Here is a 12,774-nt window from a genome sequence, read left to right as displayed (position 1 = left end):
TAGCTGTTTAAAGTTTTTTTCTATTGACACATGAGCAGCCACTTAAAAAGTAGCAAAACTACAAAACTACGACCAGAGTGGAACTACACATGTAACAGCCCATTGTGATAGTGCACATCTTAATTCAGCAGAAAAGATACAGCTGATTAAACTTGAGGAGAACGCTTCTTTCAGTAGAGACATTTCCACACCCAGTCCTCGGGGACCCCAAGCCAGTCCACATTTTTGCTTCCTCCTGGGGAAACACAGCAGAGTATTGAATCCTATGTGTTGTTGGAAATTCTTGCCCAAGTCAGTGAATCCGCCCCTCACTGGCTGTGTTAGAATAATGATGGCACTTTATTGATCCCTGTGGCGAAATTCTCTTTTCGCCTACCTCACCTTGCCCTCCATTACACATGTAGGTGAGAGTGATGGGGCTTCCCCACTGCCACCGTTCATACGGGAGCCATACCTCAAGCTGAAAGTCGTCGGGTGGAATCCGTAGTAGATTCCCATTCACCCAGGGATCGGCCTCGATTGGAATGGCCTTGGGTGGTTAGGTGGGGCCGGATTGAGAGCGGTGAGTTTGTCCAGCAGCCTGTAAGATTCTCATTCCTGAAAATTCTCAATGCTTACAGGAGATGTACCACTCCTCTCCAGACAGGTATTCCACGGGAACAGGGCAACAGGAGACCTTTCTCAAAAGGTCAATGGTGGCTGGCTCTCGGTATAGGTAGCTCATAGTCATTCCTGAATCTCTCAGTGTAGGAGTGGCGAAAGGGAAGTACCAATGGTAGGGAATAAAGGGGAAGATATGATGTTTGTGAAATGCCATGGGTGTGAGAATCAGGAACACTGTCTAACCCCCACAGTAGGGTCTGAGTAGGCCAGTCTGTCTTATATGTCATGTCACTTATGAGAGAAAGAGTGACTATTCAGATATTTTCCAGAGATCAGCTACCCCACAGAAATCCAGAGGTGTAAAGTTTAGGTTCAGAAAGTACAAATCCAGACCAAGATTTTGTTTCAACCAACCAGTTGAGCATAAAGAGTTACATTCACAGAGTACACAAATGGTTGGTTGAAACAAAATCCTGATCTGGATTTTTACTTTCTGAACCTGAAATGTCCACCTCTGCAAAAAACCACATGACAACACATTCCAGACAGGCACACGCACACACCAACTTTTATTGGTGCGTTGTACTTACTATATCTCTCCCGCTGGACTGAGATATCGAATGGACGAATTGGAAGTGCACAAGTCGTGAAAGTGTCTGAAAGCAATAACTGATGACAGAATCAATCAACAAACCACATCTATTAGGGTGGTGTAGTGGCTCAGTGTTTAGCACTGATTGTGGGTTTGATTCCCGCCCCCTGCTCTGTGTGTGAAGTTTCCGTGTCCTGTGCTCACGAGTGGCTTCATCCTGCACTTGACAAAACATATGTATAAAGCGAACTGGTATTTCTAAATTGCCAAAAGCATGTAAGCATTTGCCCTACAACAGACTGGAATCCCAGTAAAAATCTTGTCTTGCGTCTGCTTCATTAATCTTTGCTACACATGAATACAGTATTGATGGTGCATCAGTAAAAATCATTCCATGCAGTATAAATGATCTTTAATTCCTTTACATCATTTCTGGATTCTCAATTATTCTTAGTTTTCTATCTCAATAAAGTTTGCAGTAACCACAGACCCAGAGGCATAATTACGAGCACAAGTTTTGGAAGAAAATGAACTTCTCAGCTTAAGTGATATTAAATATGATAGGGACATTAAAAACTTTATGAGGTTTCAATTGCTGGCAGCAAACTATAAACTTATCCTTCCCATTTTCATCAGCCTGCCAAGGGCTGAAACACCTCACCCTAATTCTTGAGAATTAGGTCATCAGAAGCCTTTTAAACTTCAGTAAAATGAAGGTTAAATACAGCATTGCATTAACATTATTCACAAAGGTAAACTAAAAATGGTTGGGAATGAGTTTTCAATAATAGATTACCGTGAAATAAAAAATAATTATAATAATTACAAACTGCAACATTAAAGCCTTGTTCATTTATTTTTAAAAAGCCGTTGTTACAATAGCCAGGTAATAGGATTACTAACACAAGGAACTATCTAAGTAGAGTTATACAACATCATTCTGCAAAAATGTAACTTTTCTGTGTTGATTGCTTTGGCATGGACAAGTAGTCATATGATCTACCTATAAAAGCATATAAGTTGTAAGTTTCGGTTGCATATTTAGCTACAACTATTGGCAACCCAACAAAGACTGTCCCCCTCAGGAATGACCACTTTAATCCTTTTAAATGCATTTTTCCAGGTAAACCTGTAAAAGTTCCATACCTAAAAGCAACCGAAGTACAAATCCATCCATTCTCCTGAAACCATATAATACTATTCAGAGTCACAGAGCCTACAAGCCCAAAGCAGGGAACAACTCAGGACGTGGTATGAACCCATTACAGGGTGCACCTATGGCAATCTGGTAACTGGTAACCAATCAACTTCAGTATGTTTTTTTGACTGTGTGGATGGAAACCAGAGTACACAAAGGAAACTACACAACAACAATAACAGATAGAACCCTGGCAAAGACTTGAACCCAGATTCTAGATATTTGAAGCAACAGTGCTAACCACTGCACCACCATGTTACCCCAGGGCAAAGCCCAAAGCCTCATTTCTGCAGTTCGTCTCGTGGCAGCTGCGGTACCTAAATACCCCGTGAATTCTACCTGTCTTCAAGCACTTTAAAAGACTGAATATGGTCCCTAGTAAACCATCTAAATAAGCAATAACTAATAACAGATATCGATGTAGGCGTAAGTAATTTGGGAAAAAAAGCATTATAGCATCTAGACTTTTTTTTTCTGAACTTGCGCAGTCCGTCTACTTTAGAGGAAGACAAGCGGACTGACCCCGTCGCCATTTTTGGAGTGGCAAGGGATGGTTGTTTTTCATATCACGGAGCTATATTGAATTTCAGTAGTCAATTCATTGATACACTGCTTTTTAAAAAATGTATTTCATCCCTATTTTCAGAAATATTTTATGTTACTGCCTGCTTGAAGCCTATAATGAAGTTGCGCTTTAGTTACCTTTTAGTTTGGCGTTTGTCGTCTGAGCTGCACTACTTTTCGAAGTGGGCGCTGTTTTTCAAACACCCAGCGATAATGTTGCAGACCCCTGTAGATCAGCTACTGGTTAAGGACACGACACTAGTGTGTACGCAGCATGCATTTCTTGAAATAAAATTTGAGATGAGTATGAATTTATTAACAAGGATGTTTGAAATATTTAAGCCACCCGACAAATGGAAAGTATAATCATATGTGAAGCTGTGTAGAAAAACTTCAAAAAGATTCAGTTACACACATGCGGAAGGGCAGAAAAATCACACACCCACTCTGTTTTCCTTTGCGAGAGCGCATCACTCCGGCTAATCTTCGGCAGACAAGCCAGCATCTCACTAAATGTACTGACACAGGAAACGGCGAGCCGAGGTACTTCATTTTATAATGACAGTTATTGTATTGTATCCTATTCATACTCTGGCGAATAATATTTACAGCTGGACGGGCATAGCAGTATTGGATCAGACCAGTTTTGGACTCCACCTGTTAATATAACAAAGTAATGAAATGAAATAGTGTTATTCCTTTGTAAAGTGATTAATGATATTATACGACTGCCATCAAACATTAAACTTTAAGGGGGCAATAATCATAGTTTAAATGAAAAAAAAATATTAATAATGTATGCAAAATACTTTTTAAAAAAAGTTCCGGAATATAGCATTCACTTTACACCAGTTAAACATGTTTTTCAGGAATGTCGTTCCGGAAAGTGAACAGGGTTTTAAGTGTGACGACAGACTAAGAAAAATGTTTTCTCCCTCTTTCTCTTCATTATTTTATTTTATTTCTTAAGGGATGGATGCCCTGGTGGCCCAGGCTGAGCTGAATGGCGAGGACAGCTCTGGTTCCGATGGGGCGTCAGTGTTCAGCGTTAGTATACCACCAACAGAGACTGACCGCTTTGGGTTTCTCCTGGGAACCGAATCCACAGTCGGGTCAGTAACTCAGAAGAACGAATAATATTAACGTTAAAATTATGCGATATATTCGTCAGTTGCTGTCTTTATATTTACCTCTTACTTTTTCTACCTCAACATCCTGGCATGTTGTCATAGAAACAATCGCACCGTCAGTGTGTGGTTTTCCTGTTTCCTGTTTTTGGTGAGAGCTAAACATGTTGTAACCTTATTCTGTATGCAGTGGATGCTATTTTTTTGTTACATTTTACTGACAACATAGCATATACCTAACGATTATGCAATTGTTTAATGAGGAAGAAAAGGCAACAGTAAGAATGGATGTGCTTTTGTGGCCTTGCATGGGTGAAAAGATCAGGGTTGTACCTTAGATCTTAGGCTTCACCCTGTGATGCTGGCAACTAATCCGATGATGAAAGCAGATGCAGTCATTTATGTAGCGATCTGCTGAGGACGTTGTTATAAATCAAGGAACGGAAAATGGGCAGGTCTTGAAAAAGTCTTTCAGTTACTGCTTGACAATAAGAATTTTATGTAGGCATGGTAAGAATTTAAAAGTACTACGAGGTCAAACACAAAGATTTGCCATTTAACCTACGCTCACGCACACTCAAAATTGTGAGTGAATGTTACAGGCCAATAAACCAAAACTTATTGCCGCTGAAAGTATCAGATGTTTAATAAGTAGAAAATAGTTTCCAGAAGGTGGAAGTGAAAGGACTTTACATTTGTGTTAAGGCACAACGTAGAGCAGCAAAGGTGATCATAGTCAAACATAATGGAAGATACCTCTTTCTATATTTTGGTATTTGCTACAATACGTTAGCTGAAATTATAATTTTTTTTGTGTGAAGCTGATCAGCTTTGGCCAGTGTTTCTTAATCCGGTCCTTGGGGGGCCCACAGACAGTCCACTTTTTTGCTCCCTCCCCAGCAGGGAACAAAAATATGGATTGTCTGGCAGGGAGCTTGGAGGTAGTAAAATTATGGGCCGAGGACCAGATTGGGAAGCACTTTTCTTAAGCAGTCAGGACGTTTTCCTGAAGTATGACAGTATAAGTTTGAAAATGTGACGCATGCATAATTTTTTGTTGATTTGGTTGCGTTGTCTTCGCGTGACAGGAGCGAGGGACCGGCTCCTGAGCTGGTCCGGCAGAGAGAGGCAAAGTGGCTGAACATTATCATGCAGTGGGACCGCATCCTGCTGAAAAGGACCCACAAGGTGAGACTAGCTGAACTAAAGAAGGATGCCTTGGCTTCAAGTTTAAGCATTTCCCTTATAACGCTCATGCAGGACAGCGTGTCAGGTTCACTAATGCTGACTCAAAATGAGCGCTGAAATCATTGTTTTAAAAAGCATAAAGTTTCATATTGACTGTGACAGGACTGTAAAATGTTATGTTAGTCTGACTATTAGAGTCAAGCGAAAAGGTGCATGGATGTTCACAAAACGCAAAAATAAGGTCAAGAAAAACAGACTGGGTTTAATTTAATGCAGAAACAGGTAATCGCATACTTCACCAAATATAGGTCCTCATCCAGTGTTCTTGTGCACTTGATGGTGGTCATGCGGATGTTAAATTACAGTTTAGATGACTTTGGCTGATTTAAAACTATCAAGGCAGCATGTGGCTTAGTGGGCTAAGCTTCTGTGCCTGTAATTGTGAAGAATTTCCGTACAGGGATCAATAAAGTGTCTATCATTATTATTACTATGAAGAAGACCTGTAAAGGTAGATTTATCATTCTTGAGAAATAAAGGAAGTAGCTCTTCTACGTTTATGCTAATTTTGGCCGGTGGAATATGGATTTTTAAACATTTTTGAACGTTGGTTTTTATTTCTGTGTATGCTTTAAAAATTCTGTCAGGTGTTCTTCCAGTGACATTCCTGCTATTTCCCTCAGGTGAAAGAGCAGTGTCGAAAAGGTATCCCAGCATCCCTGAGGGCCCGATGCTGGCCACTTCTCTGCCGTGCCACAGAGAGGATGAAAGCAAATGAAAAACTTTACAAGGTAAATACACCTTTCTGTACCTGCTTTTGAACCCGCCCTGGCGTTTCAAGAACATGTCTATGGCACGAAGAAGGGAGGCACCGTTACGATTTTTCAGTTCCGATACCGATAATAATACTTGAGATTTGGGTATCAGCTGATACCGAGTACCGATCCGATACCGAGTACCGATCCGATACCGAGTACCGATCCGATACCAGTGTTTAATTAATAAGCTGTATGCCTCTCTGGGTGGAAGACACTGGGATCAATCTTTTATGTGTAAGGTAATGTCAGGCTTGACTGAAACATTGCTTTCCTAACTTAGTAAAACAAAATGTAAGAAATAAACAGATATATTAATAGTTCTTTGCTTGAAAGATCTCTACAGAGGAATAAAACTTTGACTGTATTGGTCATTTGGTTTGTGGATAAATAATTTATCTAAATAAAAATAGACTGCCAAATTTAAATTCTAATTTAATAAAATGTTTTAAGGTGTCATTATTTTCATCCACCAATCGCGTGATTAAGACTGACTGCAGGTCATGTACGCAGAAGATGGACGGTTGCCTGGCAGCAGACTATTGTCTTGCGGAAAAGAAAAAGAAAAAAAAGATGCATTTAGTTTCTCGGAGGTGGTAAACCAGCGGTATTTTCAACAAGCGCATCACTGCACCACACATCTGATTCCCCAAATCACCACTGGTTCCTGTCACATTGGATACATGCAGTCTATACATGGGCCTGACTGCTTTGTCATATTTTAATACATTTGGGAGAAAATATTAGTTATTGTGTTTCGATTGGGTGTAAACAAATCCCGGATTATTGTCAATGTATATCCCTTTACCTAAGAATCGTATAATGCGTGGCTTGGAGTGCAGTGACCTGCTTATACCACGGTTAAATTATATTTGGCCTATATATTTGTACCTGAAGGTATTATTTTCACATTTATGAACCGTAAACGAATTTATTAATAAAACTACTATTTAGGCTTAAAACTGTAACTCAGCATACCACAGTATTTCCTTTCCTGCCTTTTGTTGGACTTCAAAATAAAATGAGTGCTGCTTTTTCTGATGCCATCGAAATACCACATACATGTATTGCAGCGCGGGGGCGGCATGGGGGTGCAGTGGTTAGCACTGTCGCCTCACACCTCTGGGACATGGGTTTGAGTCTCCACCTGGGTCACATGTGTGTGGAGTTTGCATGTTCTCCCCATGTCGTCGTGGGGTTTCCTCCGGGTACTCCGGTTTCCCCCCACAGTCCAAAGACATGCTGAGGCTAATTGGAGTTACTAAATTGCCCATAGTTGTGCATGTGTGAGTGAATGGTGTGTGAGTGTGCCCTGCGATGGGCTGGCCTCCCATCCTTGGGTTGTTCCCTGCCTCGTGCCCATTGCTTCTGGGATAGGCTCCGGACCCCCCGCGACCCCATAGGATAAGCAGTTTGGAAGATGGATGGATGGATGTATTGCAGCACAATGTCTGGACGGTATGAAAAATTGGACGTCACCAAGCCTACTGCTGCTAAATATTTTAGTTATATATGACCTAAGCCACTGTAAGTTAGTTGCGTTTAAATTGCAGTACTACTGCCACCCATCAAGACACTGGTTTTGCAGATATTGCAAGTAGCCGTAGAACTTGTTGCCGTAGCAACTTCAAGACCTGAAATACCTCCAAACTACTGACCTTTTACCTCCCTTTATGCTGCATTAGTGCTCGTTCTAGCAAAATCCACAGGTCTACTGGTGCACTGCTGACGCACGAAGCAGCACACACACGAATGTAAAGACACAGTAACGATGAACTGGTCAGCCCCATTGTCACCGATTGCAGTGGAGCAATTTTATTTATTGGATGAATATCCAATATCAGTATTGGATTGGTGCAGCCCTACCACAGACAGGGATGTGCGAAAGGGATCTCCTGCCTTTTCAATATAGAATGTACTTTGGAATATTTCCAGGGGAGGGATTGACATGGTAAGCATTGAAAAAAATTAAGGCTGTTAACTTGCATTACGTGCATTTGGGATAACTCTGTCCCACATTATATAATCAACATTATTCAGAGTCAATGAAAAAGGGTGGGGGGGGGAACTAAAGCCTCCCAGGTCTCTCATTGGCTCCTCCACTGCTTCTGTTATTCTTTCAGGATATAACCCTCTTCTCTTTAAGGGTGAATTACTGGCTGAGAGAGCAAGAAGCGTCTATCTGGACACACCTGTTTTAGGACGGCATTGTCAGTAAAGTTCGTTCCCTTTGCCCTCGACCCTTTTTTCAGAAACTTGATAAGGCACCTGCCCTGCAGAGCTGGGTGGATGTGATCGAGAGAGACATCGACAGACAGTTCCCCTTCCATGAGATGTTTCTCTCCAGGGACGGCCACGGGTAACGGTTTCTTTTCAGCGTTGTTGGCGACGTGGCGATCCTTGCAACCCCGACCAGAACAGGAAAATGTGCATGAAAATGCAACATTACGAAATGGATGGGCGAATAAAAAAAATTGCATAAGCGCAATATTTGTTTTTCATTCTTTCAGATTTTTTTATGGAATTAGTTGGATACTGTACTTTTCCTTATCAATAAATTGTATGACTCGACGTTTAATATTAGATTTGTGCCGATTTCCCCTCTTCCTCCCCAATAAAACCCCGTTTAGAATCAATATACCCTCTGGTGCTTCCTCATGTACTTAATAATATCTAAAATGCCTTTTTTTGGACAGGCAACAAGGGCTTTTCCGGGTCCTGAAAGCATATACTCAGTTCAAGCCAGAAGAGGGTTACTGTCAAGGGCAAGGACCGGTAGCTGCGGTGCTTCTCATGAACATGCCTGCTGAGGTACGGTTGTGTACCATCCATGGGTTAGTGGTCACGTGATTGAAAGGCATATACAGGATACAGGTCCTTTTTATATCAACTAACCTGTTTTGTCTTGTTAAGGAGGCTTTTTGGTGCCTGGTGCAAATCAGTGAGCAGTATCTACCAGGATACTATAGCCCTCTGCTGGTGAGGTCCCTGTACTACATCCACTGACATGGGTCTTTAGCTACATCACAATCGTGGGCCTACCATTGTTGGATTAAATTGCAAACCCTGCCCCCCCCCCCCCACTCCCCACCCCCCACCACCACCACAGGAGGGAGTGCTCTTTGACGCAGGCATCCTGAATGGAGCGCTACGCAAGACATGCCCTGCCGTTCACAAACACCTGAGGAAACACGGGGTGGAGCCACTTATGTTCGCTACCGACTGGCTCATGTGTCTCTACACTCGACACCTGCCCTTCAACACCCTGCTCAGGGTCTGGGACCTGTTCTTCTGCTACGGTCAGTCTCCCTGTCTTTTTTCTTTAATAATCCATACACTCGAAATCCTATGGGTGTCTCCATTTGCTGCTCGTGGATGTCTGACTCTTTCCTCTTCTGTCAGGTGTGCGGGTGCTCTTCCAGGTAGCGGTGGTTTTGGTGCGTAGGACCTTGGGAAGGCAGGAGCAAAGGGATGAATGCGACGGGCAAATGGAGACCCTGGAGAGACTCCGAAGTGTCAAGGACCGCATCTCCACGGAGGATGATGCTTTCATAGAGGAGGTGAGTTGCCACGCGCTTGTTGCCTGCCCAGGCCTCCACTTATGCAACTTTGTCATGGAAAGTCAGGAGTCGTCACCGGTTTGTTTCCTCTAGGTGTGCTCAGTAGCATTCTCAGGGAAGGACTTGGAGAGAGAGACCGAGAAGGAGATGGAGAGGTGGAAGAAAGAGCGTCCATCTTCGACCTTCAACCCTTGTGTTCGTTGCCATGGATACCGGGCGGCTTGGGTTAAAGGGAGAGAGAAGGAGGAGGAGTGTCAGAGAAAGGAGCGAGAGATCGGGAACCTCTCCGTACCCGTGTCGCGATCTCCCTCCTCTCTTTCACCGTCATTTCTTCGAAAGAAGTGGAGAAGAGGCAGCAAAGCAGAGATGAGCGAAAAGGAGGGGAACGGTGGCGGCGAGGAAAACAAGTTGAAGGAGGTTGCTGAGCTAAAGGACAAGGAAGAGATGGAAGCCATAAATAACGATGGCAACCGAAGAAATCCTTCAGAGTACAGCAGTGAAGATGCGACACTCAACCAAAAGGGAACAAGGCAGGAATCCTCACAAGCCACTGCAGATTCATCCTGCCAGAACCTGGAACTATGCAGTAGTGCTGCAGACCTCTCTCACTCCCAGAACACATGCAGTCTTAGTGAAATGCTAAGCAGTTGCGGTGGGGTGAGCACAGACTGTGCATCTGAGGCTCAAGACAGTACGAACACATCTGCAGCCCAGATAGAGACCCCAGAAAACCAGACAGGGAATAATGCAGTCGCAAACCACATGTCACAGCTCGTCTCCGTGCAGACAGGGTCCATCTTCAGCGAGACGGAGAATTCTTCAGCAGACCAGGGTGAACCACAAAAACCTCCGTGCGACATGGTGGACGAAACTGCTGAAGCAACCAGAAAACTTTCTCAAGAAAGCTGTCAGTCAGAGCCAGAGGAGGCAAGGAAGCTCATTTCCCCAAATAGCTGCCCAGAGTCTGATGCCAAAAATGCTGGGAAATTGAATAACAACACTGAGGAAAAGCCAGAGGAAACAAATGTTCAAAATACTGAAGAACTAGATGCGGGAGCAGAGGAATGCAGTAAGATGCAAGACGACCGTAGGCAAAACTTTGTAAAGGAAACAGGTACGCTGCTCGAATATTCAAGCGCAAACTCCCCAGATCTAAATGAAACCCGGCGGGAACATGACCAGCCAGTTCAGCATTCCCTCCATCCTTCTGAAGATACCAGTGGGAATGTCACAAAGACTCCCGAGATGACTGGCGAACCGTCAGCAGCAGAAAACACTGGGAAAGGTGACGGCTTAGACATTCCGTCACACCGCTTCCAGATCTCCCACGCGGTCCAGAAATCTGAAATCCCTAGCATCTCTTCGGTAGATGAGTCTGAGTTATCAGTACAAAAGCACGCAAACGAGGAGGCGTCCTCAGAAGACTCTCCCCAAAACGATCCAGACCAGCCAGCCTGCGATGGAGACACAGAAAAGCAGCCTGGAACCTCTGCAAGTGAGAGTGACGAAGAGCATTCTGATGATGTCACCCAGATCGAGCCACCTTCAGCGCGAGAGAGTGACCAAATCCCGGTATGGAGCTCTGTGGACCCAAATTTGCAGGAGAATTTGCAGGGCACAGGAGAGTCTTTGGGTGAAAATCCTGATCAGAGTTCAGAGGTGGACACTATTTCCTCGAAGGATCAAGATTTGATAGAAGAAAGTCCCTGTTCATCGCAGGACACCGTGTTACAAATGTCAGGAAGTGAAATGACAACAGCTATTCAAGAGGAACAAAAGCCCTTAAATTCTCAAGATGCAGATGCACCTCAAGTTGAAAGCAGACCTCTGGAGAGCTCAGTCATAGCAGTACCATCGGCGAAAGGAAGTGCAATGGAATACGAGCAGCAGAATCTGTCTGCTGGTGATATCAGAGAGGAAGCACCTCAACAGCCGAGTCTGACGAGCTCGGGTCCAGTTCAGCAACCATCAGGCCCACTTTGTTCAGCTGAGGACGAGGCAAGAGGAGGATCATTGGACACGTGTGGGACCAAGATGGAGACACCTGGGCATACTCCTCCTGAATTACAGCAAAGTCACCAGAACGCAGCACTGGCAACGGAGATGGAAAAACCGACTGAATCACAAAATGATCCGGGATGCATTGCAGAGCAGTCAGGTGAAACTCACACAGAACAAAGTGAGCTCGAAGCAGACATTGGCTCTAAGGACCAGTGTAAAGAGACAATGGAAGCAGACAGAGAACAAAGGTCACAAGGTGAACCTGCTGGGGCGTCCACGGACTCCGTAATGACAAGGGCACTTCCAGACGTCACGGCAGAGCACGGCCAGGACGAGGCCATCAAAGTGTCGGCTACACTTGAGAACCAGGAATCAAGTGGCACTGCGGAATATAAACTTCGCAAGACATCCACCTCCAGAACCACAGCGCCCAGAAGACTGTCGGAAGACATGTTCAAAGAGCCAGAAAGCACCAGATACAGTGGTCCCACTACTGTTATCTCCTCCAGCAGTTCTGCCACCAACTACAAAGGTGGTACCAGAGCTACCATGCCTGTTCAGGGTACTGATGAAGGCCACGACACTGACCGCCACAGCACTGAGCACAAAGACTCTTCGAAACGCTTTGGCCTCTTTCGTAGGTTTCGGGGCGACCATGCCACGAACACTGAGGGGGGCACCAAGGGCAAGACCAAGATGACAGTGCCCACAATACTCATACAGGACTTCAGCGAGCAAGTGAGCGAGCAAGAAGAAAGGCTGACTGCCAAAGAGAGGAGAAAGAGAAGGAGAGAGGAGGAGAGGAGGAAAAAAGAGGAGGAAAAGGCACGGAAGAAGAGAGAGAAGGAACTGGAGAAGGAGAAAGGAAAGGAGAGGAGGAAACCTCAGACGAGGGGGAAGAGTTTTCAGCTACACAGCAGCGGCAAGACTGATCGTGTCGTTCCTTCCCTGGGAAACAACTCTAATACTCTAGTTTCCAAGCGAAACTCTGCTCCATATTTTGATACTTATTTCTGATGGGGTGGGTGGCACTAAGTATGGAAGGGACAGACTGTGAAATGGCTTAATACTTAAAAATGTTGAAAAAAATAGGTGACTTTTTCCTATGACTCTTTTTCAAAACTGA

At 44.1% G+C, this 12,774-nt stretch overlaps 1 protein-coding gene across 1 annotated transcript; it reads left to right on the top strand.

The window, feature by feature from the left end:
• The first annotated feature begins 3,223 nt into the window (after nt 1-3,223).
• Nucleotides 3,224-12,665, top strand: tbc1d10c (TBC1 domain family, member 10C). The gene is made up of 10 exons (XM_048971642.1): nt 3,224-3,500; nt 3,928-4,069; nt 5,173-5,272; nt 5,956-6,063; nt 8,340-8,446; nt 8,784-8,898; nt 9,001-9,066; nt 9,197-9,386; nt 9,490-9,647; nt 9,741-12,665. Exons 2-10 carry the CDS (start codon nt 3,930-3,932, stop codon nt 12,663-12,665), a joined length of 3,909 nt encoding a protein of 1,302 aa, XP_048827599.1. The 5' UTR covers nt 3,224-3,500; nt 3,928-3,929.
• The last annotated feature ends 109 nt before the right edge of the window (nt 12,666-12,774 follow it).

Source organism: Brienomyrus brachyistius, chromosome 12 (assembly GCF_023856365.1).
Source record: "Brienomyrus brachyistius isolate T26 chromosome 12, BBRACH_0.4, whole genome shotgun sequence".
Classification (NCBI taxonomy): Eukaryota; Metazoa; Chordata; class Actinopteri; order Osteoglossiformes; family Mormyridae; genus Brienomyrus; species Brienomyrus brachyistius.
This window is presented reverse-complemented; position numbering and strand designations above follow the sequence as displayed.

Excerpts from the sequence above, each read along its gene's own strand:
- tbc1d10c (XM_048971642.1), top strand. The coding sequence starts at position 3,930 with ATGGATGCCCTGGTGGCCCAGGCTGAGCTGAATGGCGAGGACAGCTCT. Across the intron at positions 8,899-9,000 it reads TCATGAACATGCCTGCTGAG|GAGGCTTTTTGGTGCCTGGT; the intron begins GTACGGTTGTGT and ends TGTCTTGTTAAG. Across the intron at positions 9,067-9,196 it reads GATACTATAGCCCTCTGCTG|GAGGGAGTGCTCTTTGACGC; the intron begins GTGAGGTCCCTG and ends CCACCACCACAG.